The sequence below is a fragment of the Mustela lutreola genome, chromosome 2 (genome assembly GCF_030435805.1).
Source record: "Mustela lutreola isolate mMusLut2 chromosome 2, mMusLut2.pri, whole genome shotgun sequence".
NCBI lineage: Eukaryota > Metazoa > Chordata > Mammalia > Carnivora > Mustelidae > Mustela > Mustela lutreola.
The window spans coordinates 143,689,704-143,717,004 of NC_081291.1; the positions used below are offsets into that span (position 1 = coordinate 143,689,704).

General features: G+C 35.8%; 1 protein-coding gene across 3 annotated transcripts in view; it reads right to left on the reverse strand.

Moving 5' to 3' along the window:
- Nucleotides 1-27,301, reverse strand: part of GMPS (guanine monophosphate synthase) — a 70,348-nt gene that overhangs the window by 19,844 nt on the left and 23,203 nt on the right. For all 3 annotated transcript variants that reach the window (XM_059163695.1, XM_059163696.1, XM_059163697.1), the window contains exons 3-10: nucleotides 23,976-24,090; nucleotides 17,433-17,530; nucleotides 14,654-14,757; nucleotides 6,858-7,051; nucleotides 6,423-6,588; nucleotides 3,035-3,186; nucleotides 2,379-2,552; nucleotides 829-934 (exon numbers count right to left, since the gene is read on the reverse strand). In XM_059163695.1, coding sequence (XP_059019678.1) covers nucleotides 829-934; nucleotides 2,379-2,552; nucleotides 3,035-3,186; nucleotides 6,423-6,588; nucleotides 6,858-7,051; nucleotides 14,654-14,757; nucleotides 17,433-17,530; nucleotides 23,976-24,090 — 1,109 coding nt within the window. The remainder of the gene's footprint in view (nucleotides 1-828; nucleotides 935-2,378; nucleotides 2,553-3,034; nucleotides 3,187-6,422; nucleotides 6,589-6,857; nucleotides 7,052-14,653; nucleotides 14,758-17,432; nucleotides 17,531-23,975; nucleotides 24,091-27,301) is intronic.

Genomic DNA, 27,301 nt, shown 5'->3' on the forward strand with positions numbered 1-27,301 from the left:
AGAGTCAGAAACTGAGGTACAAGACGAACCCAAGCTCAAGAACTTACAACAAAAACAATTTAAGACTCTCAGACCTAACTTTAAATAAATACCACCTCTAATAGGTTATTTTTCTATATGATAGCAGCAAATGACTATTTTAATTGAGTATTTTTTATTTGTTCATGAACAAGTTACATACAGCCCTATGCAAAGAAGTAATTCCTCCATTCAGATAAATCAACCATAGATTAGGATTTCAGAGAACCACCTTGTCTTTAACCTTGTCTTCCATGCAAGGCATCATGGTATAGTAGAAAGAACATATAAATTGCAGCTCTAACACTAAGAATTGTATGGCAATGCGGGGCACCTGGGTGGCTCAGTTTGTTAAGCATCTGACTGATTTCAGCTCAGGTCATGATCTCAGGGTTGTCATATCAAGCCCCATGTTGGGATCCGCACTGGGTGTGGAGCTTGCTTAAAATTCTCCTCTCCCTATCCCCCTGCCCCTCCCCCTGCTCACTCTAAAATAAATAAATAAAAGCTTAAAAAAAAAAAAGACTTGTGTGGCTCTGTTATTAAAATTTCTCTTTTTTGTTTTTCTCATTTGATGGCAACATTATAGGCCAGACTCACTGATACAATACAAATACAATGGAAAATAATTATGTAAGAAAATGAAGTATACACAATAGGTACTACGAATTTTGTTCCCCGCCCACCCTTTCCTTTTTCTAAAGTTACATATTCCCTGAGGTAATTGCTTCAAAACTGTCTGAATTGATTTTTCTTCAACATGGAAGTCTAATGACAAATCGAGCAATTCAATTCTTTTTCTTTTTTTACCTGGAAATGGATGCCTGGAAACTAACTCTTCCGGAAGTCCAAGTTCTCTGCCTAAAATTCTTACTTCATCCTTATGAAAATCTTTCAGAGGTTCTATTACTTTTCCCTATAGAGGGAGAAGCCAATTAATCAAATGGGTAATGAAAAAGACATGGTAAATAAAGAATAACATATTATTGATCTTTCCTGTTGATTTTTTAATCTAAGGTGAAAGATATTTTTTTTAATTTCATATCTTAAAGTATGTTCTCCTACGTGTTCATAAGGAATTAGATGAACATTTTACTGACCTTTGTACTTCTCTCCGAAACACATTTTAAACATAAACCTTTCAAATGTAAGTAAATCAGAGCAGTCCTACCCACCATCTCTGATCTAGTTCTCATTAGAATACAAGGCAATTAGAAATCATTAGAAATCATACTAGTCTCAAAATTAAAGCTCTCCAAATGACACCATTAAGAGAAAAGTCACCTATTCCTATTTGATAAAGGATCTATAGTATATAAAGAACACAATTCAGTAATAAAGATAAATAAATTAAAAATGTGCAAAAAATATGAACAGATATTTCTAAGAAAATATACAAATGGCCAATAAGCACATGAAAAGATGTTCAACATCATTAGTTATTAAGGAAATGCAAATCAAAATCACAATGAGATACCACTTCCCATTCACTAACGTGCCTAAAATAAAGACAGATGTAGCCATCTTCATGAATGTGAATTCCAAAAAAAAAAAAAAAAAAGACAGAAAATAACAGTTGTTCTTAAGGTATAGTATATTGCTGGTGGATTGTAATATGATAGAACTGCTATGGAAACATTAAGAAGTCCCTTTTAAAAATTAAAAATAGAACGACCATGGGGTGCCTAGCTGATTCAGTCAGTAGAGCATACAACTCTTAATCTTGGGGTTGTAAGTTCTCAAGCGCCATAATGAGCAGAGAGATTACTTAAAATCTTACAAAAACAAACAAAAACTATCATATGATCCAGCAATACTGCTTCTTGTATATAACAAACAAAACCTGAGAAAGCAAGGTCTTCAAGAGATATTTGTCAACTCATGTCCACAGCAGCACAATTCACAATAGCCAAAAAGTAGAAGCAACCCAAATGTCCACTAACAGATAAATGGATAAACAGAATGTGTATACACATATAATAAAATATTATTTAGCCTTAAGAAGAAGAAAATCCTGTCACATGTTACGACATGGATGAACCTTGAGGACCTATGCTAAATGAAATAAGCCAGTCACAAAAAGACAAATGATTTCACTTTTATAGGGTATCTAAAGTAGTCATATTCATGGAGACAGAAAGTAGAATGGTGGTGACCAGGGGTTGGGAAGAAGGAAAAGAGAGAGTACCTGTTGTTCAAGGGATATAAAGTTTCAAGTTTTATAAGATGAATAAGTTATGGAGATCTGTCTCACAACAGTACAAATATACTTAACATTACTGAACTATACATTTAAAAATGGTTCAGGGCAGGGGGGTGGGGAAGAAAGACTTTATGGCAAAGTTCTCATAAGCTTTTACCTCTTCTCTCAACTTTCTGATAAGCTCTGTGTCATTGTGATGGGTTTTGATGAGTTCAGCTTTGCCACTTGCAATAAGGGATGCACTTTCAATTAAATCAGGCCGTAAAGTACCTTGGGCAAGGAAAACCTCCTCTGGTTTCAGGTTCATTTCTCCAATTACTTCATTAGCAATCTATAACCAAGAGGAGTAAAACAGTCTTTTAAGAGGTGAATCTTTAAAAAAGCATAGTCTTTTTTATACTTTCAACAAGATCTCTCAGAATCCTTTTGCAATACTGACCAAGAGATAAAATCCATACCAACTCCCAAAGTAAACTCTTTCAAGAATATATACTTTAGAAAGATTCATAAAGATAAGCAAACATTCAAGAGCCTGAAAACTAGCCACTGAAATCCCCAAAGAATTAAAAAGTCTAGTATCAACGGAAATATCTATTCTTAAATAGTTAAAATAAAAGCCTGACAACGTAAGTATACGTGTTTTTTAAAACCAGTCAGTGTAACAGTAACATGCACTGAAGTTCTTAATAAAAAAAAAAAAAAAAAAAAAAATCAAAATTGGTCAGCAAATGATTATTTGATATAAGGACAAGAAAAAACACATACTAAAATTCACATCAAAAACAGTACAAATTGTGGATATTATAAAGGCACCTTAACAAAAGTATCCCCGATAATTTTTCTTTTCTCTTCAGGACTTGTTGTCATATTTAATGTTTTGCTAATTCTTTTTCGTGGAGTTCTATCTTCATCTGATATTGGTAGAGTTGTTGTTCCGTTGTAGAAAGAATGAGCAGCATTTATCACTGAGGAAGAGAAGCACATTTTAAAACTAATAGAAGATTTTAAATAACATAAATAATGGGTTAAGCTAAAGAAAGAAAACCTAGATGGATGTTTTGATCACCCCTTACCTTGGCTACTATTTGAGAACTACCAATAAACCACGATTAATAGAGTCCAGACACAGAAACTCACTAATTTTGTGGGGTTTTTTGAGAATCCTGTAGCATTTGGTAATCTAAGGCCATGATATCATACATTATGCCATTGCTTTCCCTTATTCAGTGCCCCACAAGAACAACAAGCAAAAGCCAAAGGAAGAACCGTAGCCCCAAAGGAAATGAAAGTAGTGGTACATACAGTGGGATCGAAGTTCTCCAAACTGCACTAGCAATCACTGGCTATCCTTTTATTTTTTAAAAGCAAGGTACTTAAAAACTTACTAAGATCTCTACTTGGTAGTAAGGCTGGACAACTGATGAACTTCACTGAAATACAGATGGCTATATTTCACTGGGGGACACCAGTGAATTTGTAGTTTCTCTTAAACTGATCAATTACCCCAGAAAAGACACCTCCAATCTCCTGCCTATCAGCATCTGATAAGGAAACACCGGAAGTGGCAGGGAGAGAGTAATCATTCATTATACAGATTTTTGCTTACTCCTACTGTTTTTAATGTAGAATCTTATTCCTATCCTCAACTATGCCTGGTATTGCTATGCCCAAGTCCAAAGTGTCTTTTATGTAGCCTCTTTAAAGAATAAATCCACAGTCTTCCAATAGGGAGGGATAGCAGCAATTCAGTCCCCTGTTAAGGAAAAGAATCCCCTCAGATTTTCAACCAATCTGTTTTAGGCTCACCCTGAGGACCACATCACACAGGGAAGCCAATGTTTCCAAATCTTGAGCCTCCCCACAAGTCCTGCTTTTGTTAGTTTCCTCCCCTTAGCAACATATTACTAGATATGTCTCCTCAGACAAGGGAAAGGAAAGCAAAAATAAACTATTGGGAACAACAAAATAAAAAGCTTTTGCACAACAAAGGAACCCATCAACAAAATGAAAAGGCAATCGACTGAATGGGAGGATATTGCAAAGGACGTATCTGACAAAGGATTAATATCCAAAATATATAAAGAACTTATCCAACTCAACAGCAAAAACACAAATAACCCAATCAAAAAATGGAGAGAGTACCTGAATACACTTATCTCCAAAGAAGATATACAAAAGACCAACAGGCACATAGAAAAGATGCTCAATATCACTACTTATTAGGGAAATGCAAATTAAAACTGCAATGAGATAACACCTCATACCTGTTAGAATGGCCATCACCAAAATGATGAGATAATAAACACAGACGAGGATGTGGAAAAAAGGGAATCCCTGTGCAATGTTAGTAAGATTGTCAACTGATATAGCCACTCAGAAGAGTTCTGGAGGCCTCCGGGGGGGCTCAGTCAGTTAAGTGTCCAACTTGATTTCAGCTTAGGTCATGATCTCAGTGTTATGAGATAGAGTCCTGCATTGGTCTCCATGCTCAGCGTGGAGTTTGGAGTTTGCCTGAGATTTTCTCACTCCCTCTGTGTCCCCACCAACCCCTCCACCCCAGCTCACACTCACTCACTCTATCTTTAATTTAAAAAAAAAAAAAAAAGGAGTTTTGGAGGATCCTCAAAAAATTACAAATAAAACTGCCATGTGATCCAACAATTCCACTTCTGGAGATATATCCAAAGAAAATGAAAACACACAAAAAGATAACTGCACTCCCATATTCTTAGTGGCATTATTTGCAATATCTAAGATATGGAAACAACCTAAGTGTCCATCCATGTATGAATAAAGATGATACACACACACACACACACACACACTGGAAAATTATTTTCCCCTAAAAAACAAGGAAACCTACTCTTTGTGATAAAATGCATGGATCTTAAAGGCATTATGTCAAATGAAATAAGTTAGACAAATACTGTATGATCTCACTTATAAATAGAATCTAAAAAATCAAACTCACAGAAAGAGATCTGACTTATTAGAAGTGGAGGGTGAGGAGGAGGAGAACTAGAAGAAGGTGGTTAAAAGGTACAAACTTCCAGTTACAAGATAAATAAGTACTAAGGCTGTATTGTACAACATAACAGTTACAGCTAATACTGCTGGTTGATTCACAGAAAAGTTAAGAGTGAATCCTAAGAGTTCACATCATAAAAAGAAAATGTTCTTTTTTTTTTTTTTTTTAAGATTTTATTTATTTATCAGAGGCGGGGGGAGAGAGCGAGCACAGGCAGACAGAATGGCAGGCAGAGGCAGAGGGAGAAGCAGGCTCCCCGCTGAGCAAGGAGCCCGATGTGGGACTCGATCCCAGGACGCTGGGATCATGACCTGAGCCGAAGGCAGCGGCTTAACCAACTGAGCCACCCAGGCGTCCCGAAAATGTTCTTTTTTATAAGATGGATGTTAACTGACACTGTTGGGATAATCCTTTCAAAATATATGCAAAAGCTAATCATCATGCTGCACCCTTAAACTTATATGGTGATGTATGTCAATTATTTCTCAATAAAACTAGAAAAAAAAAGTGACTAGCTCTTCACTCCTCTTCTCTGTATAAGCCTTTCAGATTGTAAAGTAATCTATACATCCACAACTGTTATAGGAAGACTTGGAAATTCTCATACATAAATAATATTATGGATAGGAAAAGAGTACTCAAAAAGAATGAATGCAGAGAAGAGAACAGAATGATAGATGTAATTTTATTGATTTTTTTTATTGATTTGATTTTTTGGAATTTCCACTGATTTCAGTTTTAAAATTTATACTGGGACCCGTCTTGAAACAGATAATTAAAATGTAAAAGTAAAAAAATAATTATAAGTTTATTGGAAAACCTGTGCTTCACTGGGTGTTTTTTGTTGTTGTTTTTGTTGTTTTTAAGATCTGAGAGAGTGTGTGTGCCTATGTGAGTGCACACAAGGGCAGGGGTTGGGGTGGAGGGATGGAGGGCAGAGTGAGAGAGAGAGAATCCCAAGCAGACTCCCCACTGAGTGTGGAAGAGGAGACAAGGCTTGTTCCCACACCCCTGAGATCATGACCTGAGCCAAAATCAAGAGCTAACTGGGGCACCCAGGCACCCTTTGAAACCTGTACTTGGTTAAGACAACGAGCTCACTCAAACCATAGGCTAGATATGATTTGTTAAGTAAGTCTTCACATATAGACTTTTCTGGGGGATCATCAATACCTTTGACGTGAATTCCAAGCTTTTTGAGAGCCTCTTCTACAGATTGGCTTTCTCGTTTCCTCATAAAGCCATTATCAATATGCACAGCAATGACTTGATCTTGGTTCAAAGCACGATTCAGCAAAGCTGTACAAACTGTTGAGTCTACTCCACCACTGAGTAAAACCTTGTAAGGTGAAATTAAAAGAAAAATCATGTTGTATACAATAAACAAGAAAGTAAAATAAAATAAAAACTATCAGCTTAAATCAGTACCTTTAAAAACATCATTTTTATCGATAGTAGATGCAGTAATTGAAAAAGCGCTCTGAAACAGTGCAACTCACAAAACATCCGATCACCCCACCAGCATTTAAGGGTTATGGTGATGAACCCAGCTCTGAGTTCTAACATTATTGACATAAATTTGTAGACTTTCAGATGTAAATTCCTTACCAAAACTTTTGATGTGCCTACTCTTTCTTTGATCTCTCGAATGCACTCGAGTTCTCTGTTCTGCACAGTGAAGGTCCCACTGCACCCCGCTATATCATACAGGAAATTCTTCAGGATTACTTTCCCATTTTCTGTAAGGCCAACTTCAGGGTGGAACTGTGCTCCATATAATTTTTTAGATTCATTTGCTATACCTTTATAGAGAAAATAATCACAAATTAAAAATGTTTTCATGTGGAAGACTCAGCTAAGTACCCATATTAATTCCTCACAATTTCTTCCTCTATAAATGTAAAAACTGATACAACTTAGTGCATTTTTAGCTACAGGAGGAAAAAAATAAAATAAAACTACATGGCCACAATTTTTCTTTAAAGGTCTTTGGGTACCGATTAGTGAACTATACAGGACAGTGAACTAGGTTCTACAGAGATTACCTCATAGTCCTTTCACTTCTCCACCATGATTACTTTGTCTATTTAATATAATGATAAATCAATTTTGGCTCTCAGTCTCACAGGGCTTTCATATGCAATATGCAACTATCAATTTTATGTATTAGAAAATCCTCGTGTATTAGGCCTGTCAGAATATTCTACATATTCCTTTCTTAGATACTATTAACCACAAAAGTAACTTCATGGATTTGACAAATGTGTTTCTGACAAATTATGGATTATTTACTAAGCAAAAATGATAGACTAGATGTTTTACCTATATATGCATTACCCCTGTTTATGGCTCTGAGATGTCAAGAAACTTATAACTGGTTAAGTAGTTAAACCAGGCCGGGCAAGCTCCCAAATTCATACTCATTCTACTATACAAAGGAATCTCATATTTTCTTTTTTCTTTTTTAAAGATTTTATTTATTTACCCGACAGAGAGAGATCACAAGTAGGCAGAGAGGCAGAGGGGGAAGCAGACTCCCGAGTAAGTAGAGAGCCCGATGCAGGGCTCGATCCCAGGACCCTAGGACCATGACCTGAGCCGAAGGCAGAGGCTTTAACCCACTGAGCCACCTATACGCCTTCACATTTTCTTTACTTGGGTTCTAGGATACCTTTCTTGGTTCATTTATTTCACTGTCTGCTCCTTCTTAATCTTTGTTGTTTCCTTCTCATCTTACTCATCTCATGAAAGTTGCCCAGTGCTCACTCAGCCCTTAAATCTCTTCTCTATACATTGAGTATCTGCAACTCTCATAACTTTACATTCTACCCATATGATGGTACACCCCCAAATTTATACCTCCAGCCCAATTTTCTACTCTACAGTCTAGACTCCTATATACAACTGCTTACGCATGCCTTTTTTTCATTGTGTAATAAGGCATCTTGAATTTAATCTACAAACTTTCGTGACTGCATTCTTTCCCTTCAGGTAAACAGAAATTTAAACTTTCTGGATGGTTGTACAAAAAACCTGGGAGCTAAAACTCAATTATACCCTTCTGTCCCCACTCCAAATGCAATCCAAAAGCAATTTCTTTGTCTCTCCTTTCAAAAGATAGAGAATCCAATCTCATCTAAGACTAAAATCCAGGCACCTGGGTGGCTCAGTTGGTTAAGCAACTGCCTTCAGCTCAAGTCATGATCCTGGAGTCCCGGGATCAATTCCCTCACTGGGCTCCCCACTCAGAGGGGAGTCAGAATATTTCTCCCTTTGACCCTCCCTGCTCTCATGCTCTCTCTTTCTCTCTCCCTCAAATAAATAAATAAAATCTTTAAAAAAAAAAAAAACGGGGGAAGATTAAAATCCTATCCAACATCTTTTCCAACCACAATGGTAAAAAACTAGAAATTACAAGAACAAAACTAGAAAATTCACAAACTCACAGAGATTAAAAAACACGCTCCTGACAAAGGAATGGGTGAAAGGATAAATCAAAAGAGGAAAAAAAAGGCAAATAAAAATGGAAACATAACACCCAAAACTTATGGGATGCAGCAAAAACAATTCTAGGAAGGAAGCTTATGGCAATTAATAACTACACCAAGAACAAAACATCTCAAATAAACCTTGACTTCACCAAAAGAAGTGTTACAACAAATAAACAATTTCAGTAAGGTTGTGGAATAGAAAATCAACATACCAAAGTCAATTGTGTTTCTCTAAGTTAAACTACCAGAGAAATTAAGAAAACCTTCCCATTTTCAATAGCACCAAAACAATAGAATATTTAGGAACAAACTTAACCAAGTAGGTGAAAGATACTCAAAACTCTAAGACAGTGATGAAAGAAACTGAACGTACAAATAAATGAAGTAATATTCTATGTTCATAGATTAGAAAAAACTGCTAAAATGTCCATTCTACCCAAAGCTATATACAGATTCAATTCAATCTCTATCAAAATTCCAATGCCTTTTTCATAGAAATAGAAAATAAGGAATCCTAAAACTTATATCAAACCACAAAAGACCTCAAAGAGCCAAAGCGATCTTGAGAAAAAAAAGCAAGAGGCATCACATGTCCTGATTTCAAACATTACAAAATAGTAATCAAAACAGTACAATATCGGCATAAATACAGACACAGAAGCCAAAGAAACAGAATCAAGAGCCCAGAAATAAACCCTTGTATGTATGAGCAATTTACAACCAAGAAGCCAAGTATACATAATGAAGAAAGGGTAATTCTTCAACAATGGTGCAAACCAGACAGCCACATACTAAAGAATGAAACTGGATCCCTACCTTATACCATATACAAAAATCAACTTAAATGATTAAAGACTTAAACACAAAACCTGAACTCACAAAACTCCTAGAAGAAATCACAGGGGAAAAGCTCCTTGACTTAGCATGTCTTAGCAATGATTTTTGGATTTGACACCAAAAGCAAAGGCAACAGAAGCAAAAATAAGTGGGACTGTATCAAACTAAAAAGCTTCTGTATAGGAAAGGAAACCATCAACAAAATGAAAAGGCAATCTATGGGATGGAAAAAAAAATTTTTGCAAGCCACTAAAAGGTCAATATACAAAATAAATAAGGAACTCATAAAAATTTAAAAAAAAAAAAAACCACCACCACCCATGGCCCAATTTAAAAATGCGCAAAAGACTTGAATAGATCTACCAAAACTTGGAAGACCTACAAATGGCCAACACTAGGTAAAAATGCTCAATATCACTAGGCATCAGGAAATGTAAATTAAATCTACAATGATGTCCTCTCCCACCTGTTACGATGTCTACTAAAAAAAAAAAAAAAAAAGATGATCGATGCTGGCAAAGAGGCAGAGAAATGAACTCCTTGTAAACTGCTGGTGGGATATATATATAAACTGGTATAGTCACAAAGAAAAGAGTATGGAGGTCCCACAAAAAATTAAAACTAGAATTACCATGTGATCCAGCAATTCTACTTCTATGTATACACCCAAAGGATATGAACCCGTTATCTCAAATAGATGTCTGTATGTTCACTGCAGCATTACTCACAACAGACAGGACATGGAAACAAGCTAAGTGTATATCAATGGATGAATGGATAAAGAAAATTTGTATCTATAAACACACATATAACATACATACACAAAATGGAGTATTATTCAGCTTTTAAAAAGAAGGAAACTCTGTCCTTTGAAACAACACAGAAGAACCTGGAAAGTATTAGGCTAAGTGAAATTAGCCAAATTAGCCAAATATTGTATGGTACTGCTTATATGTGGAATCTTATATATAGGGAGAGGTGTAAAAGGGTACAAACTTTCAGTTATAAGATGAGTAGAATGAAGTCTGAGGACCTAATTAATAATATGGTGACTGTAATTGATAACACTGTATCAGGTAATCTAAATTTGCTAAGAAAACAGAACTTAAATGTTATCACACACAAAAAAAGGCAAATATGTGAGGAGATGGATGTGTCAATTAATTCCATGAGGGAATCCTTTCCTTATGTGTACCTGTATCAAATCACCACACTATATACTTAATACCTTACAATGTTGTCAATTAACCTTAATAAAGCTAAAAAGCTTTTAAAAGGTTGAGAGAGGGGGGAAAAATAAAACTAGCAACCTAGGATTCTGTACCCTGAGAAATTATCCTTCAAAAGTGAAGAAAAATAAAGACTTTCTCAGACAAGCAAATATTGAAGCTGTTTGCAGTCAGCACACTGGACTTTCAAGAAATGACAAAAGAATTTCTTTAGAGAGAAGGAAAATTATAAGGGTCAGAAACTTTAGTCTACCATAAAGAAATCACTCAAAGTTCCTGGCTCACAGATCCCAAAACCTTTGAATTTCTAAGAGATGAGAGTGTAACAGTATCTCTCATATTAGTAAGGTGACTTTTGGAAAGCACTTAGGAATAGGGGCTGGTTGCCAGGGGAGATAACCATGTGATTAGAGGCTTGGAACTTTCAGTCTCAACCTCCTGGCCTCCATGAAGGGGAGAGGGGCTGGAGGATGAATCAATTACCAGGAAGCAATGATTTTATCAATCATGCCTATGTAATAAAGCCTTCATAAAAACACAAAAGGATGATGTTTGGAGAGCTTCCAGGTTAGTGAACACGTGGAGTTTGGGGAGAATGGTGCACCTGGAGAGGGGATGGAAGCTCCACGTCTTTCTCCATTCTCTTCCATCTGGCTGTTCCTGAGTTGTATCCTTCTATGATAAACCAGGGATCTAGTGATAAATGTTTCTCTGAGTTCTGTGAGCCACTCTAGAAAGTTAATTGAACCGAGAAAGAGGTCATGCAAACCTCTGATTTACAGCCAGTCAGTAAGAATATAAGTAACTTGGGCCTCTGACTGGTGTCTGAAATCCAAGTACGGGGTCACTAGAACTTCAATCAACAGCTGCTCAGTCAGAAGCACAGGTGATAGCCTGGGCTCGCAACTAGTGTCTGTAAAGTGTGTGGGTAGGGAAGGGGGGATGATCTTGTGGAATGTAGCCCTCAACCCGTGTAATCTAATGCTACCTTTGGGTACAGAATGTCAAAACTGAGATGAGCTGAAGTGACTTCTCAAATACCATACTGGTGTGTAAGAACTGCTTGTTGGTGAGGAAACCCACCCCAACCCTCCCCACACTCTGAAAATTGCTCTCAGAACACCAAAAGACCAACAAAAAACAGTACTTAGAGGGAAATTTTCAGCACTAAATACATATATTAGGAAAAAAGAGATTCAAACACAATAGCCTAAACTTCCACCTTAAGAAATGAGAGAAGAGGGGCAAATTAAATCTAAGGTAACCAAAAGAAATAATAAAAATTAAACAGAAATCAATGAAACTGAAAACAGGAAATCAACAGCAACCACAACCACCAGCAGCACAAGCTGGTTCTTTGAAAAGATCAATAAAATGGACAAGCCTCTAGCCAGGTTAACTAAAAAAGAGGGAGAGGACACAAATTGCGAATGTCAGAAATGAAAGAGGAAACATCACTACAGGTCCCATGAACATTAAAATAATAAAGGAATACTATGAATAACTCCATGTCCACAAATTTTATAACACAGATGAAATGGACCAATTCTTTGAAAAGACACAAACTACCAAAACTCACATAAGAAATAGATAATTTCAATAAGCCTCTAACAATTTTAAAAGTTACGTGATCTGATTCAATAGATGCAGAAAGGCATCTGAAAAAAATTCCAACACCCATTCACGATAAAAACTCCCTGTAAACTAGGACTATAGGGGAACTTCCTTAACGGGATAAAGAGTATCTTCTAAAATCCTACAGCTAAAATCATACCAAACAGAAACTGAAAATTTTCCCACTAAAATCAGGAACAAGGCAAGGATGTTCCCTCACCCCACTGCTTTTCAACACCAAATTAAAGTCCTAACTGACGCAATAAGAAAAGGAAATAAAAGGTATGCAGGCTGAGAAAGAAGAAATAAAGCTGTCTTTGTTCACAGATGACATAATCATCTGTATAGAAAATCTGAAGGGAAGAAAAAAATCAACAGAAAAACTCCAGCAACTAGTATGTGATTACAGTAGGGTTGTAGGATGTAAGGCTAATACACAAAAGTTCACAACTTTCCTACATACCAGCAAAGAACAAGTGGGATTTGAAATTAAAAACAATTTCAAATAAATGAAATATTAAGGCATAAATCTGACAAAATATGTACAAGATCTATATGAAAAAACAATCACTCTTGACCACTTCCACCTCTACCACACTATTCCTTACACTACTGTCTCCTCTCCTGATTGCTGCAGGAGATTCCTAGCTGATCTCCCTACTTCTACATTTGACCCTTTCTCTTTTCTCCTTACTATGGCTAAGGTAATCCTTAAATCAGATGATGAGTAAAGCCAACAATTTTATAGTGGCCTCAAATGGCCTGTGTCCCGGCCCCCGTGATAACCTCTCTAACATCTTATACTACGCTCCTCCAACCGTGTAGACTTCCCTGCTGTTCCTCAAACACGGTCCCATCCCAGGAGCTTTGTACTGCTATTTCTTCTTCCCCCAAATACCTAGAAGGGTCAGCACTTACTTCCTTCATGTTCAGTATCATTATATAGAAATACCTTCCCTGAATATCCTATATAAGACAGTAACAACCTTTATCATACATACTCTGTCTGCAACACTCTTCTCTTCCTGTATTTCTTTTCAATGCACTTAAATGCTATCTGACACATGACATATTCTGTATTTGTGTATTAGCTGTCCCATCACTCTCCCAACTAGAATGCTGAACAGAGATTTCTGTCCATTTTGTTCACTTCTTTACCCTTGGCACTTGAAAATGTTACTGGCACAAAGTAGACACACAAATACTGGCTGAATGAATACAAATACGTAAGCCCTCTACCACTGTTAATCTTAAATAAAAACATTTCGATTTACTGTTTAGGTGTGGTGTTTCAAACAAAAAGAACTTTATTGATAAATCCATTTTTTTTACTGACTCCCAGGATTATTGGTTATTATTTACATAACAACTATACAAATAAGCAAGTCAAAAAATCACAAACTGCCAGAAAATCAATTCTTCTTCCTCAAAAAAGAAGAAAATAAAAATGGCTTTAAAGTACAGATTGGCAGGGCGCCTGGGTGGCTCAGAGGGTTAAAGCCTCTGCCTTCGGCTCAAGTCATGATCCCAGCATCCTGGGATCGAGCCCCGCATCGGGCTCTGTCCTTGGTGGGGAGCCTGCTTCCTCCTCTCTCTCTCTGCCTGCCTCTCTGCCTACTTGTGATCTCTGTTTAATAAATAAATAAAATCTTTTAAAAAAATAAAAATAAAAAAAATTAAGTACAGACTGGCAAAATTTCTACAAAGGACTAAATCGTACAAATTTTAGGCTCTGTGGGACACATGCATACAGTTCCTGTCTTTTATCATAACCCTTTAATAACAGAACAGTCTATAAGCTAGATTTGAACCACTGCTCACAGTTTGCCAACCCTGCATCAGAGAAACATCCTGAGTGCTTAGTCTGGTGTTTCACAGATGTCTAAGATATATGCCTATGTATACCTAAGAAAGGCATTTAAAAACCCAATTATGAATAAAGCACACTAGAAAAATAGACAATTCTCCAGTTTTTCCTGGGCCATAAAATTGGTGTTTTACATCCGGAGAACTTTTATTAGAATGAACATTTTTTAAAGTATTTCGGAGCAAACCAGTGACTTCTAAATAATCTAATATTAAATTCTCTTCATAAATTAATATTTGATCCTATGACATGAACAATGACTTTTAGAAGTAAAAAAGTAGGAAACAGTACCTCAAAGAGAAACATTCTTAGACTCTTCAGGTAAGTTTTTTAAAATGAAATCTGCAAAAGTGTTAAAATTTTCACCTGCCACAATGTTCCCAGAACGTGCCACAATCTTGAATCCATCAGCCACTTTGTCTACACTATCTCCATGGGTAAGCAAAACAATTTCTTCCTTCTGAAGACCCCTAAACATACAAAAAATAAAACACAACACAGAAATATCTTAAAAACATGGTCAATGGGATCTTAAGCTTTATTTTTTCCAACTTTATTGAAATATAATTGATATGTACCACATGTAAGTTAAAGATGTACAATACGATAATTTGCTATAGATAATGAAATTATTACCACAATAAAGTTAGTTAACACATACCTTACACATCACATAGTTACTATTTTTTTATGTTTATAGAAAGAACATTTAAGACCTACTCTCAGCAACTTTTAAGTATACAAGAGAGTGCTGTTAACTGTAGTCACCATGCCTGATTATTAGATCCCCAGAATTTATTCATCTTATAACTAAAATTTGTTCTTTTCCCTTAAAATACTAACTCACCATATGTGTAAATCAAAAAAAATAGAAAAAATGTAGGAGTGCAACACTGCTAGAATTTAAATTTATTCTATGAATTATAAATAAAGCCAATAGGAGTACTAAATCTCAAAAAAGGCAATCTATAAAAACTGAAAACTGAAAAAATATATATTTAAAAGTTGGTGGTATAACCACATGCATAAAAAATTATTTCAAGAAGCTACAAAATAATAATTTCAACATTTTATCTCTACTAGGATTTATCTTAAGAACAGAAGGCATTTCAGAGATCTAAACATTTGGTAGTTTTATATCAGAAAGTGAGAGTACCAACACACTGATATTGTTATTTTACACCTATATATAGGATAAATATATGCATGTTATAGGTTAAAACAAATATTAAATAATTAGGAATTGAGATTTTTTTCAGCCTTAGAGTAAGGAGATACAAAAATCAAAGTTATAAGATAAAAACCCATAGGGCGCCTGGGTGGCTCAGAGGGTTAAGCCTCTGCCTTCGGCTCAGGTCATGATCTCAGGGTCCTGGGATGGAGTCCCGCATCGGGCTCTCTGCTCAGCAGGGAGCCTGCTTCCTCCTCTTTCTCTCTCTGCCCGCCTCTCTACCTGCTTGTGATCTCTGTCTGTCAAATAAATAAATAAAATCTTTAAAAAAAAAAAAAAAAAAAAAAAAAAAAAGATAAAAACCCATAAACTTTCATTTTAAATGGAATTAAGAGTATACACGGATTTTGTTTTCTCTGTGAGAATATATAACTTTACTCACTGAAAAGGCCTAGAAACAAAGACAACCCAGTAGCAATGTGGACCTCTACTTCTCATGCCAAACGAGTTAAAGGCATGGTTTAAAGATGATAAAAGTAACATTTATCAAATGCAACATGTGGACTTTCTCTCGATCCTGATTCAAACAAATCAACTATAAAAAGATATTTCTTACATTATGAGAAAATCTGACAGAGGACTGAATATTAAATATTGAGAAGTAAAAAAAAAAAGTTAAAAATAAAGCAAGAAAATAAACTACATTAAAGCCAAATGGATGTTTCATGTTTACTAGTGTTGTCATCGTTGTTGCTTAGGATTAATGCAGGTTGTGAATAAGTTCCAGAATTTTACAACTAGGAAGACAGACAGAAAAATTTTAAATTTTAACCAGATCTTTAGATATAAAGCTTCTACAGTATCATACCAGCATGATTCCTAAAATGGTTCTCAAGACTAGTCACTTTAGATACAGAAAAATGTAAGCAGAACCTTTCCATTATGAAATGGAAGAAGCACTGGATTTCAAGTTCATTTTGGTAATGAGTAGCTTCAGTTCATAAGATTATTTTGAGCCACTATGGCTTTTTTATTCATCTTTATTAATCTTGAAAAACAAGAATCTTTGAACAGATATACTTATTTTTGCTCTACCTCAAAATTAAAGAGAAGCCAGTCACAGCCAGTTTTGTGTATAAACTGGGATATCTCCATTTCAGATATTAAGTTTATAACTTGGCTTTTAAAATTTCTTATCTGTCCAACTTGGAGGAAACTATTCATTAAGAATTAATTTAGGCACAAGTATGTTAATAAACAAAACATACCTGTAACTAAAAATAATTAGCCCAATTAAAAGAAATGATAACAATAAGTGACTGTATAATAGACAGACTTTAGGAATCACTATGTTGTACACTTGAAACTAATGCTAACATTGTGTCAACTATACTTCAATTATAAATAGATAAAAGTAAATTTCTTGGATTAACACACACAAAGAAAGGGGTAACTGGCTCACTAACTGACATCACCTGCATTTAATGCAGTTAGAGGGAAATGTAACTTTAAAGTAAAAAAGAAATTTAAGGGGTGCCTGGATGGGTCTGCCAGTAGAACATGCAACTCTTGATCTCAGGGTTCTAAGCCTGAGCCCACCTTAGGTACAAAATTACTTGAAATCTTTTAAAAAACAAAAATTATGGGACGCCTGGGTGGCTCAGTGGGTTAAAGCCTCTGTCTCCAGCTCAGGTCATGATCCTGAGGTCCTGGGATCGAGCCCGACATTAGGCTCTCTGCTCGGTGGGGAGCCTGCTTCCCCCACTCTCTCTGCCTGCCTGTCTGCCTACTTATGATCTCTGCCTGTCAAATGGATAAATAAAATCTTTTAAAAAAAATATTAAAAATGAAATTTAAGGGGCACCTCGGTGGCTCAGTGGGTTAAAGCCTCTCTAATTCTTAAGAATAACAATCCCAACTTTAAGTCAGTCACTCTACTAACTGTTCTTATACATCTAAAAATATTTATAATACCTGAACAATGAGCATGTGTTGTCCACACTAATACTGAAGACACCATCTTCTCTAACACTTTTTTTGTGCACAGTACCTCCAAATACCTTGTTCATCATCTGTTCAAAGAGAAAATAAATTGACATTAATATGAACCAAAAAGAATTACCCAGTCATTTTACTATGCTAATTTAATAACTTATATTCCTGTTTGCAGGATATCTGCTATGTTCATGCCCTCAAAATAAAGAGTTAGGTAAATGTAGATAGCTTGGTATTATTAAATGTAATTATACAGTTATTAAGAGGAATAGTTTTAAAACAAAACTAGATCAGAAATCTGACCTGAGGTTAATTTCTATTAAACACTGGCAGATTTTTCCATTTAGTGTACTTTAATTCATCTGTGAAAAACAGGTATTTAATACGTACACCTGGGTTTAATTTAAAAACCTTTTAAAAGGTACTCTGAGCTTAGAAAAAGCTAGAGCAGGTGATAGGAAGAGCTGTGGTATTAAAACTAGACAGGTACACATTTCTCCAAGTAATCCAACCTTTGGCCACAAAAGAACAGCCTGAAAGCCTGCAGAGGCTATGCTATGCAGAGAGCATTGGCAAGAAAATCTGATCTTTCAATTAAACTCATGTGTACAAATTTCATATACCTACGGACACTTACATCAAATTATCTCTTCATTCTGCCCCTCATTGTGCCAATCAACCTTCTTATTTATCATTCCCATGTGCCTGACACGCCCCATCCAACACCCAATAAACACACACAAAATTTCTACAGTCATTAATTCTGCCTTGATATAATCGCCACGACTCATCTTGGTATATCTGTTCCACAACATAAGATACCTGCCATAACCGTGCAGGATACAGGATGACCAAGCTTCCAACAAAAAGGCAGGCACAGGGCTAAATAAGTGTTCATTCTTATAATGCACAGTGGAATATCCTTCAAAATCATCAGCAAATGCTGCCCTCTACGTTCTCCTCTTAAGACATTGGTAATAAAGCTTACTACAATATAGGGTGGGTTAAGTTCAGCAGGGAAAAAAACCTGTTAACCCATTTAGCCCAGTAATTCCCAAACAAAAAACCCAAACTCAGGTTATCAAATACTTTCTGAAGCACATTTTAGGAACACTGCTACAGGCTAACCAGTCCCCCTGCCTCTAGTCACTTCTCTTCTTCCCCCTTATTCTGTACTCCAGCCATTCAAGCTAGTGTAATTGCCAAAACAGACCATGTTCTCTCCGCCTTGTCTTCAGGTCTCTTCACAGTTCCAGAGGCCTAGCAAAGAATGTGGCCCAAAGTAGTTACTAAAAGTTGCTAAATGAAAAATTAAGTGCTTTCTCCTATATACTCAGTGAACCCTATGTACCTCAACCTCCCTTAATTTGCTGTTCTTAATTAGAAGACAGCTGAATGATCAAGATAAGTAAAACTGTTTGAACTCAATACAATTTAAAACTCCACAAAATCTAAACTAAATGCTTTTACAAAGCCAAGGGCTTGCAATAAAATTTAAAGCTATCTCACCTGTTCAGAACCATAAGAGACTCTTAGTCTCAGGAAACAAACTGAGGTTGCTGGAGGAGAAGGGGATGGGAGGGATAGGGTGGCTGGGTGATGGACAGTGGGGAGGGTATGTGCTACGGGGAGTGCTGTGAAGTGTAGAAGACTAATGAATCACAGACCTATACCCTTGAAACAAATAATACATGTTAATTTAAAATAAATAAGTAAATAAATAAATATATAAATAACAACCAAAAAAAAAAAAAAAGAAGAAGGCTCTGCTGTGTGTTTCCTGTTCTTAACTATGCTACTTGTGGTTGAAATGCAAAGAGCTGAACAACCAGCTAAGCTTGTGTTTGTGGGAGGAAGGGATAACTTTATGTATAATGAAACAATGTGTCTTCTTAAATTTTTGTTGTAATATTCTACTTTAACCTAAGGAAAGGTTCTCAGTATGGATTCCTCATAAACCCAATGTCCTAAATGCCTCAAAAGAAACGCATGTAGTATTCCAGATCCACCATCTCAATCAGATCAGCTCCTCTGTCTTGTCAGTTTTACAATAAGGTTTAGATTTCGGAAGGAAGAATGGAAAGAAATTCCCTTTTAAATAAAAGTAAATTGACAAAAATCTCGTAAGATAGTGTGAAAAGAAACCAAACACTTATGATAAAGATGTTTTGTAGAAAGCAAAAAACAAAAACAAAAACAAAAAAAAACAAATTACAACAATGAAGAGACCAGTCACAATCTAAAAGGTTATCTGCTATATATAATTGGCTAACGACTGGCATCTAGCATATACAAACACAATAAGACAGTGTAACAGAAAAATGAGCAAAACTCTTAAACATGCCTTTACAGTAAAGCAGTATTACTGGCAAATAAACATACAAATTTTACAATAAGAAGGAAAACGAACATTAAGAGTACAATGTGATCCCATTTAACACCTCTTCAGAGAGGCAAACACAAAAGGAAATCTGACAATGTTAAGATTTGACAGGGATACAAAGCACAAGGAATTTTTATAGACAATTGTGGCAATGTAAATTAGAGGAAATATAACCTAGTGAAGCCAAGATTCAGCATTTTAACTCAAGGTTACCCTGGAGAAAAGTTTGAGTATGTATAACACCAGAAGACAAATACAAAAATATTCATGGCAATATTGTCTGTGATAGCAAAAAATGAAAAAGATCAGCAATACTAACAGTGAAATATATAATTAATCTGTGCTATTTAAACAATAAATAGGCTGAATAAATTCAATAGTGTAAATGAGTAACTTAAAATTAAATGTATTAACATGAATAAATCTTAAAACCAAAGCTCATGGGGCGCCTAAGTGGCTCAGTTGGTTAAGCAATTACCTTTAGCTCAGGTCATGATCTTGGGGCCCTGGTATCAAGACCCAAATCAGTATCCCTGCTTAGCAGGGTGCCTGCTTCTCCCTCTTCCACTCTCCCTGCTTTTTCTCTCTCTTTGTGTCAAATAAATAAATAAAATCTTAAAAAAAAAAAAAAAAACCCAAAGCTCGTAATAATACATGCAGGATTTTATTTATAAAAAGGTCAATGGGAAAAACTAAATACATTACTTAGAGATAAAAACTTATGTATAAAGCTGTAAAGGAAAAAAAAAGGAATGAATAACAAAATTCAATACTGCCTCTGGTAAGAAAAGAGAAGAACAACATGAATGCAGAAAAATATAAAGAGTTTCAAAAGTTCTACTTATACTCTATTTCTTACTCTGCGTGAGGGGATATAGAGATAAAAGGAGCAATGGGCAAGACAGACTTTTTTCTTCTAAAGAAAAGAATTACCAGAAAGCTATTAAAAAGGCTCTCACAAGAGAGTCCAGTGAATGGGAAAGATGATACATAAGAAACTGAAATATACTAAAATTTCAGGATGCTACTGGAAGTAAAAGCAAACACTAGAATGAAACCTTTGGTGCTAAACTTACCCAACTAACAGTCACTAAGAAATGGCCTTTAAAAACAGCATATTAGCTAGAGGGTGTCCTCTACACCAGTATTTCATGGAAAGACAATTATTATCTAAAGGACCAAGATCGGCCTATTTTATTGTCCTAATATATGTAAATTCAGAGGTCAGAAGGCAAACGGTTTTACTTTTACGTATTTAACATGAGTCGGCCGACCTGGGGCTACCATAAGATCTCTACTGAATGACAGAAGAGGGAGGCCTTAAAATTACATAGGGGACTGGAAAAAGGGAGAAACAGTCAGTCAATAGCACTTAAATTAAGCATAATTTTCCAGACATATTTCACCGTAAGGGGTCATAAAAAAAGATATGTGAGACTCTTCCTTACAGAATGTTGTAATACCTTTCAGTACACTAAACATCATTTAACTTAAGTTGTACTACATGATTAATACTGACTACTCTGGCATGGGAGATCAATAAATTATCTAAAAACATTACCTCCTAGGGTGAAGGTATATTTAAGGAAAAAAAAAAGCCAACCAGTTTTCAATGTTAAACTCAATCAAGATGTAGGCTCTTCCAAAAAAATGTATTCATTAGAATACTATATAAGAATATCCAAAAGTAAGTTATTATCCAAGTCAAATTCATAATCCCACCACTTCACTTTTCAGAGAACTTTACCAGGAGAAAAAGAGTCTTTTACTAGAAAACGCTTGCTGCCTAGAGAAGAAAATATCCATTGTTGTAGATTTTGTACTTCATACATCACATATGATCACTATTTCCTCTAAATCAAAGTGGAAAACTATAATGAACAATTAGCAAGAAATGAAATCTGGTAAAGCTATTTTATAGAGGAGTGATTCCTAATATTCTGCTTTTGTATCATGTATAAGAACAATAAAAATATTCATTCCTAAGCAAACACTGATCTTTATTTTTTTTCTTCGCTGAATGCTCCAGAGCCAGATAAAAGAAAATATACCAGTCTGCTCACTTTCTACCTTTTAAACAGCCTCCTTCTGTACAATATTCATATTAAAGCTCAGCAATTTCAACCATATTGTTAAAAAAAAAAAAAAAAAAGACTCTGTTTTGCTCGCTTACTAAAATTTCAGATTATCTTCAATCCGAGGACTTGAAACAACTTAGTCAATGGGAAAAAGAACACATCATCTTAAGTCACATATATTTGAAATCAAAAGTTAATAAACAATTCTCTATAATCAATTAGGGAGGACCAGAGTATCATGATGAAATTAAAAAGGTGGTATTTTAATTAACACCAATTCCATTTGGTCAGTTAGGATCTTACAATTAGATATCCCACTTGTATTCTGACCTTGTCTTCCCTTCTGATTTAGTACAGGCTAAAGCAAAAAGGTAGGCAAAAGGAAAGAGATCAAGATCATTCACAAACAAATGAATCCAGTCACTACATTTATTTGGCTATTCATATCACAGCAGAGAATTCTGAGTTTAAAAAAAAAAAAAAAAAACAACTACCTTGCTTCTGACACTAGAAAAGGCAAAATACTATAACATGTCAATCAATAATTATATTATTCAGGGAATACTATCCCAGCTAGCTCAATTTTCAGATGATATGGTTAAGTAAGATGTATTATAAGCAAAATGATTTTCTAGTTGAGATAACTTTTAACAATCACTAGGGATAACTTTTCTTAAATGTACTTATTTCTATTCCCACCTCCTTAGGAAACAGATCTTACCGAACAAATCATTCTAAGCAAGAATTTAGCATATTACTGGCTCAGTATTATCTTTCTATCATCTTACTCAGTAATCACATTCTACTTGTCAAATAAACCTATACTCCTCTAAAAAGTTAACAAAGCAGCCAAAACAGATTTCTAAACACCTAACTTAGAGAATAGTTTTATACCTAGATCTCAGTCCCTATTTATTCTTGTTTTTGATACAATTCTAAGGTATCCATACTCATTAACAATACAGTGGAGACATCTGGCAGACAACATCTTACCCAACTAATCAAAACTAACATCACCTGTCATGGCACACACTGACATCACGTGCCTCCTAATGAGCTACTCTGAGAAGAGCACAACCTCACTTCTGAGCTACCCCCTGCCAAAAATACATAACCTGAACCTAACAAAGAGGAAACATCAAATAAATCAAAATCTATAAAGTAACTATAAAGTAACTGGATTGTCTTTTTTTTTTAATGTCAAGATCATGAAAGAAGAAAATAAAATAGGAATAAAATAAAATAAAAATAAAGAAGTCTAATAAAGAGACATGACAACTAAATATAACACAGGATCCTAGACAGGACACAGTATCTACAAGGGACACTAAGGAGATAAACAGTGAAATGTAAATGCAGCCTGTGGATTAGATGCAAAACTAAATCAATGTTAACTTCCTGATTTTGATATCTGGACTGTGGTTACATGGGAGAGAGCCCTAGTTCTTGGGAAATACAACAAGTGACAGGACATCATGTGTGCAACTTATCTTCAAATAGTTAAAAATGTCAACAGCAAGGAGGGCACCTGGGTGGCTCAGTCGGTTAAGCATCCAACTCTTGATTTTGCCTCAGGTGATATCTCGGGGCTCGGGGTCATGGAATCAAGCCCCCCAACCCCCAACCTTGGGACTCTGCCCTCAACACAGAGTCAGCTTGAGATTCTCTCACTATCCCCTCTGCCCCTCTCCTGGCTCATGCACACATGCAGGCGTGCTGTCTCTAAAGTAAATAAATCTTTCTAAAAATGTCAACAGTAAGGGAGTTGAGTAAAAATATAGAGGAGCTCTGTGCACTATTTCTGTAACATGTAAATTTGAATGTCTAAGTTTTTTTAAAGGACTGTGTTATGTTATATGCAAAATATAGTTAATTCTCTAAAAACAGATTTCCACCCAGGTCAGTTATGCCATACTGCTATAACAATTTGTAAACAATTGCAACATGCACAAATTAGCTCATCCATTATCCTAAATACTCTAAAGACAGAAAATATTAATACAATAAGAATCACAAACAGAATAAATTGGGTCAACTCTTAAGGCAAATTCACAGATGTACCTGCATGCCATAGCAAATCCCAAGGACAGGCTTGCCAATAGTGAATATCGCTGGGTCAAACCAGGGAGCATCTTCTGCATACACAGAATTAGGTCCTCCAGAGATGATAATTGCACTGTGGATTTAAGGAAGAGAGTCAGTGAAGAATCCTCTAACTGCTCATTTTTATCCCAAAGTCCATGCCCTCTCTCCCTTGAAGCACTGAAGGAAACTCAGTACAGATGCAAAGATTCTGTTATGTTTTCAGTATACTGTAGCAGATCTAGTCCCCTACACAACTCAATCACCTGTACTCTGCTTCACTGCAATGTGTGAAAGTCCATCAATTCAACATTCACTTGTTAGTAAGTACAAACTTCAAATACATAAACACTAATGGTTCTAGCTGTAAAGGTTTAGCATGAATTTGTTTTGTCCTCTGCATTAACGAAGGAGAAATGAGAATTCTAAACGGAGACAGAGAAAACATAGGTCTTCCGGGAAGCAAGGAGTAGAGCAAGTCACAGGAAGACCCTGGATGACACAGAAGATGAATAACCTAACTTTGTCGTTGAAAACCTATCCAGCACTCCCAACAGTTGTACCTGAGACCCAGGAAAAGGAGCTAATAAATGAATTTTGCCCATATGGCATTCTCTCAGAACCCAGATCAGTATTCTAACTTCACAAGATTATAATTTATAGAGCATTCTATGGGTTAACTTCGGAGTCGAACTGTTATTACGGAAAAGTCTCCAAACTGAGGCCTACTATGCTCTTCACATGGCCACTGACAGATCTAATCTGGTCCTCAGCATACACTCAAAGGATTTTACATAAAAATCCAGATTTCGGGACGCCTGGGTGGCTCAGTGGGTTGAAGCCTCTGCCTTCGGCTCAGGTCATGATCCCAGGGTCCTGGGATCAAGCCCCGCATCAGGCTCTCTGCTTAGCAGGGAGCCTGCTTCCTCCTCTCTCTCTCTCTGCCTGCCTCTCTGCCTACTCTGTCTGCCAAATAAATAAATAAAATCTTAAAAAAATATATTTAAAAATCCAGATTTCTGGGTTTTCTTTAGGAAGGGGGGGAAAAAATATAGGAGCACTTGACCTTCACTCATGGCTACAAACAACAGGAATCACAGAGAGAGACCTGAACCTTTGACTACTGCTCACCAGTCTGCCACACATGCCCTCTTATACAATAGAGGCGTACCTACGCTCATCACTTAATCTAAAGTATCCTCGAACTCATTTGAGATTTCAGTTTTGCAGGAATCCTGATTTATCTACATTCCTAAAGGACAATGCATTTTAATATCTAACCAAAATCTTACAAATTTAGGCAACTCACTTTATAATTAGCAGCTGCTTGCCATATAAAAACACACAATCTAGGGGCGCCTAGGTAGCCCAGTTGTTAAGTGGCTGCCTTCGGCTCAGGTCATGATCCCAGGGTGCTGGAATCAAGCCCAGCATCGGGCTCTCTGTTAGCGGAAAGCCTGCTTCTTCCTCTCCTACTCCCCCTGCTTGTGTTCTCTCTCTTACTGTCTTTCTCTGTCAAATAAATAAATAAAATTTTTTAAAAAGCACACACACATGCACAAACTATAGGCTTATAATACATCCAGAAGAATGATGTACTAGTCAAATTCATAAAAATTATTCACCAAGATTGGACATTTTTAAAAAAATATAACAATTCAAGTGAGCTCAAAGGCCCTACTCTTTGAGCTTTGTATTGCTAACTTGAATTATGCTATTCATCATGTTTGTTGGTTGTCTTTAGTTTCTTTTGCAGGAGATAGACTAACTCAGATGATAAATGTAATATCTTTAAAGATAACAATCCTAAAAGGGTGTAGTTAGCCTTAAGGGTAGATATGCAACTTAGGTCTTTAAAAATGCATAACCTAAATTCCATAAAACATACCTAATAAACAAGACCTCTGAATTTCAGTATATTATACTAAGTTTTATAAAAGATAACCACCATGGGACTGCCCAGCATCCCTCATTAACCTGCTAAACAACTCAGGACTGTAAGGTTCTTAAGACTATTAAAAAGAAAAGGGAATGGGCTTAGTGAAGGATGAAACTCAAGCAGTATTTAAGCCAATTATGAAAATTCTTATCTCAATAACTCTCAAGAAGAGCTAATGACTCGTTCTGAGTCTTCTAGTTCTACCCTGCAATTATTTTGAAACTAACTTCAATTACAAAGCCAATAAAGCCACAAGGCATTCCAGGTAGGAATTTGAAGCAGGTCAAACTTCTAAAAACAAGTAGGTTAAGAGGTCTCTCCTCTCATAATACTAATATTCTAGGAAAAGGATGATCAACTAGGTATCTTAGCAGGCAGGAGTATAGTAAGCAAAGCCACAGGGCTATAGCTCCTACACTCCTACATAGAAAGAACCCAAGCCGAACACAAAAAGACACAAGCAGGACCTAGGAATTGTTTATAATCAGGTGGTAGGAAAAGCAATTAGCATTCTATTACCAAGTATTTGGCTACCTTTTTTTTAAGATTTTATTTGTTTATTTGACAGAGAGAGAGAGAGCACAAGCAGCAGAGGGAGAGGGAGAAGCAGGTTCCCCGCTGAGCAAGGAACCCGATTCAGGACTCAATCCCAGGCCCCTGGGATCATGACCTGAGCCAAAAGCAGAGGCTTAACCATCTGAGCCATGCAGGCACTTTTTGGCTACCTTATTCTTAAACATTTAGCATGGCGTAGTCTGCTGAAGATTTTTTATTTTTTTTTTTTAGTGAAAGGAATGAAGGAGCTTAGATATGACAAAGCCATTCAGAATTCTCAGTTTTTTGATTCCCTAAAACTGGTTCTCACTGGCAAACATGAGACAGCTTCCCTTAGAGAAGCTCAAGGGTCCCTTCTTACTCTAAAGAGTCTACAGTTTAAAAGAGATGACTGTTTTTAACTGTATCTTAAGACTACGACACAGTTAAATTTCTTTTCTGCTTTCCAATTCACTCTATTTTAGAAGTCAGAACAAGAATCACAGAATAAACAGGTCTATGAAGTCTTTAAATGTTAACCATTCTCTAATGGAAAAAAATTATGTTTTTGAGAAAAATTAAATATACTATATTTGGGAAGAAATAGAGCATTGATGTTTAAGAACCAATTAAAGTTACAACTGCAGTTGTTTGCTTTTGATAACACTCTAATAAATAAAGAGCATCTATTCCATGAGAAAATGCATAGCGTTAACCAGAAACTGTTAAAGGAAGAAACTAATATAAGTTGGCTGTCATTTTGACTAGTTCTGAGCATGTAAGTTATTGAATTAGACCTTATATTAGACTTGAGAAACCTTCATAATTTTAG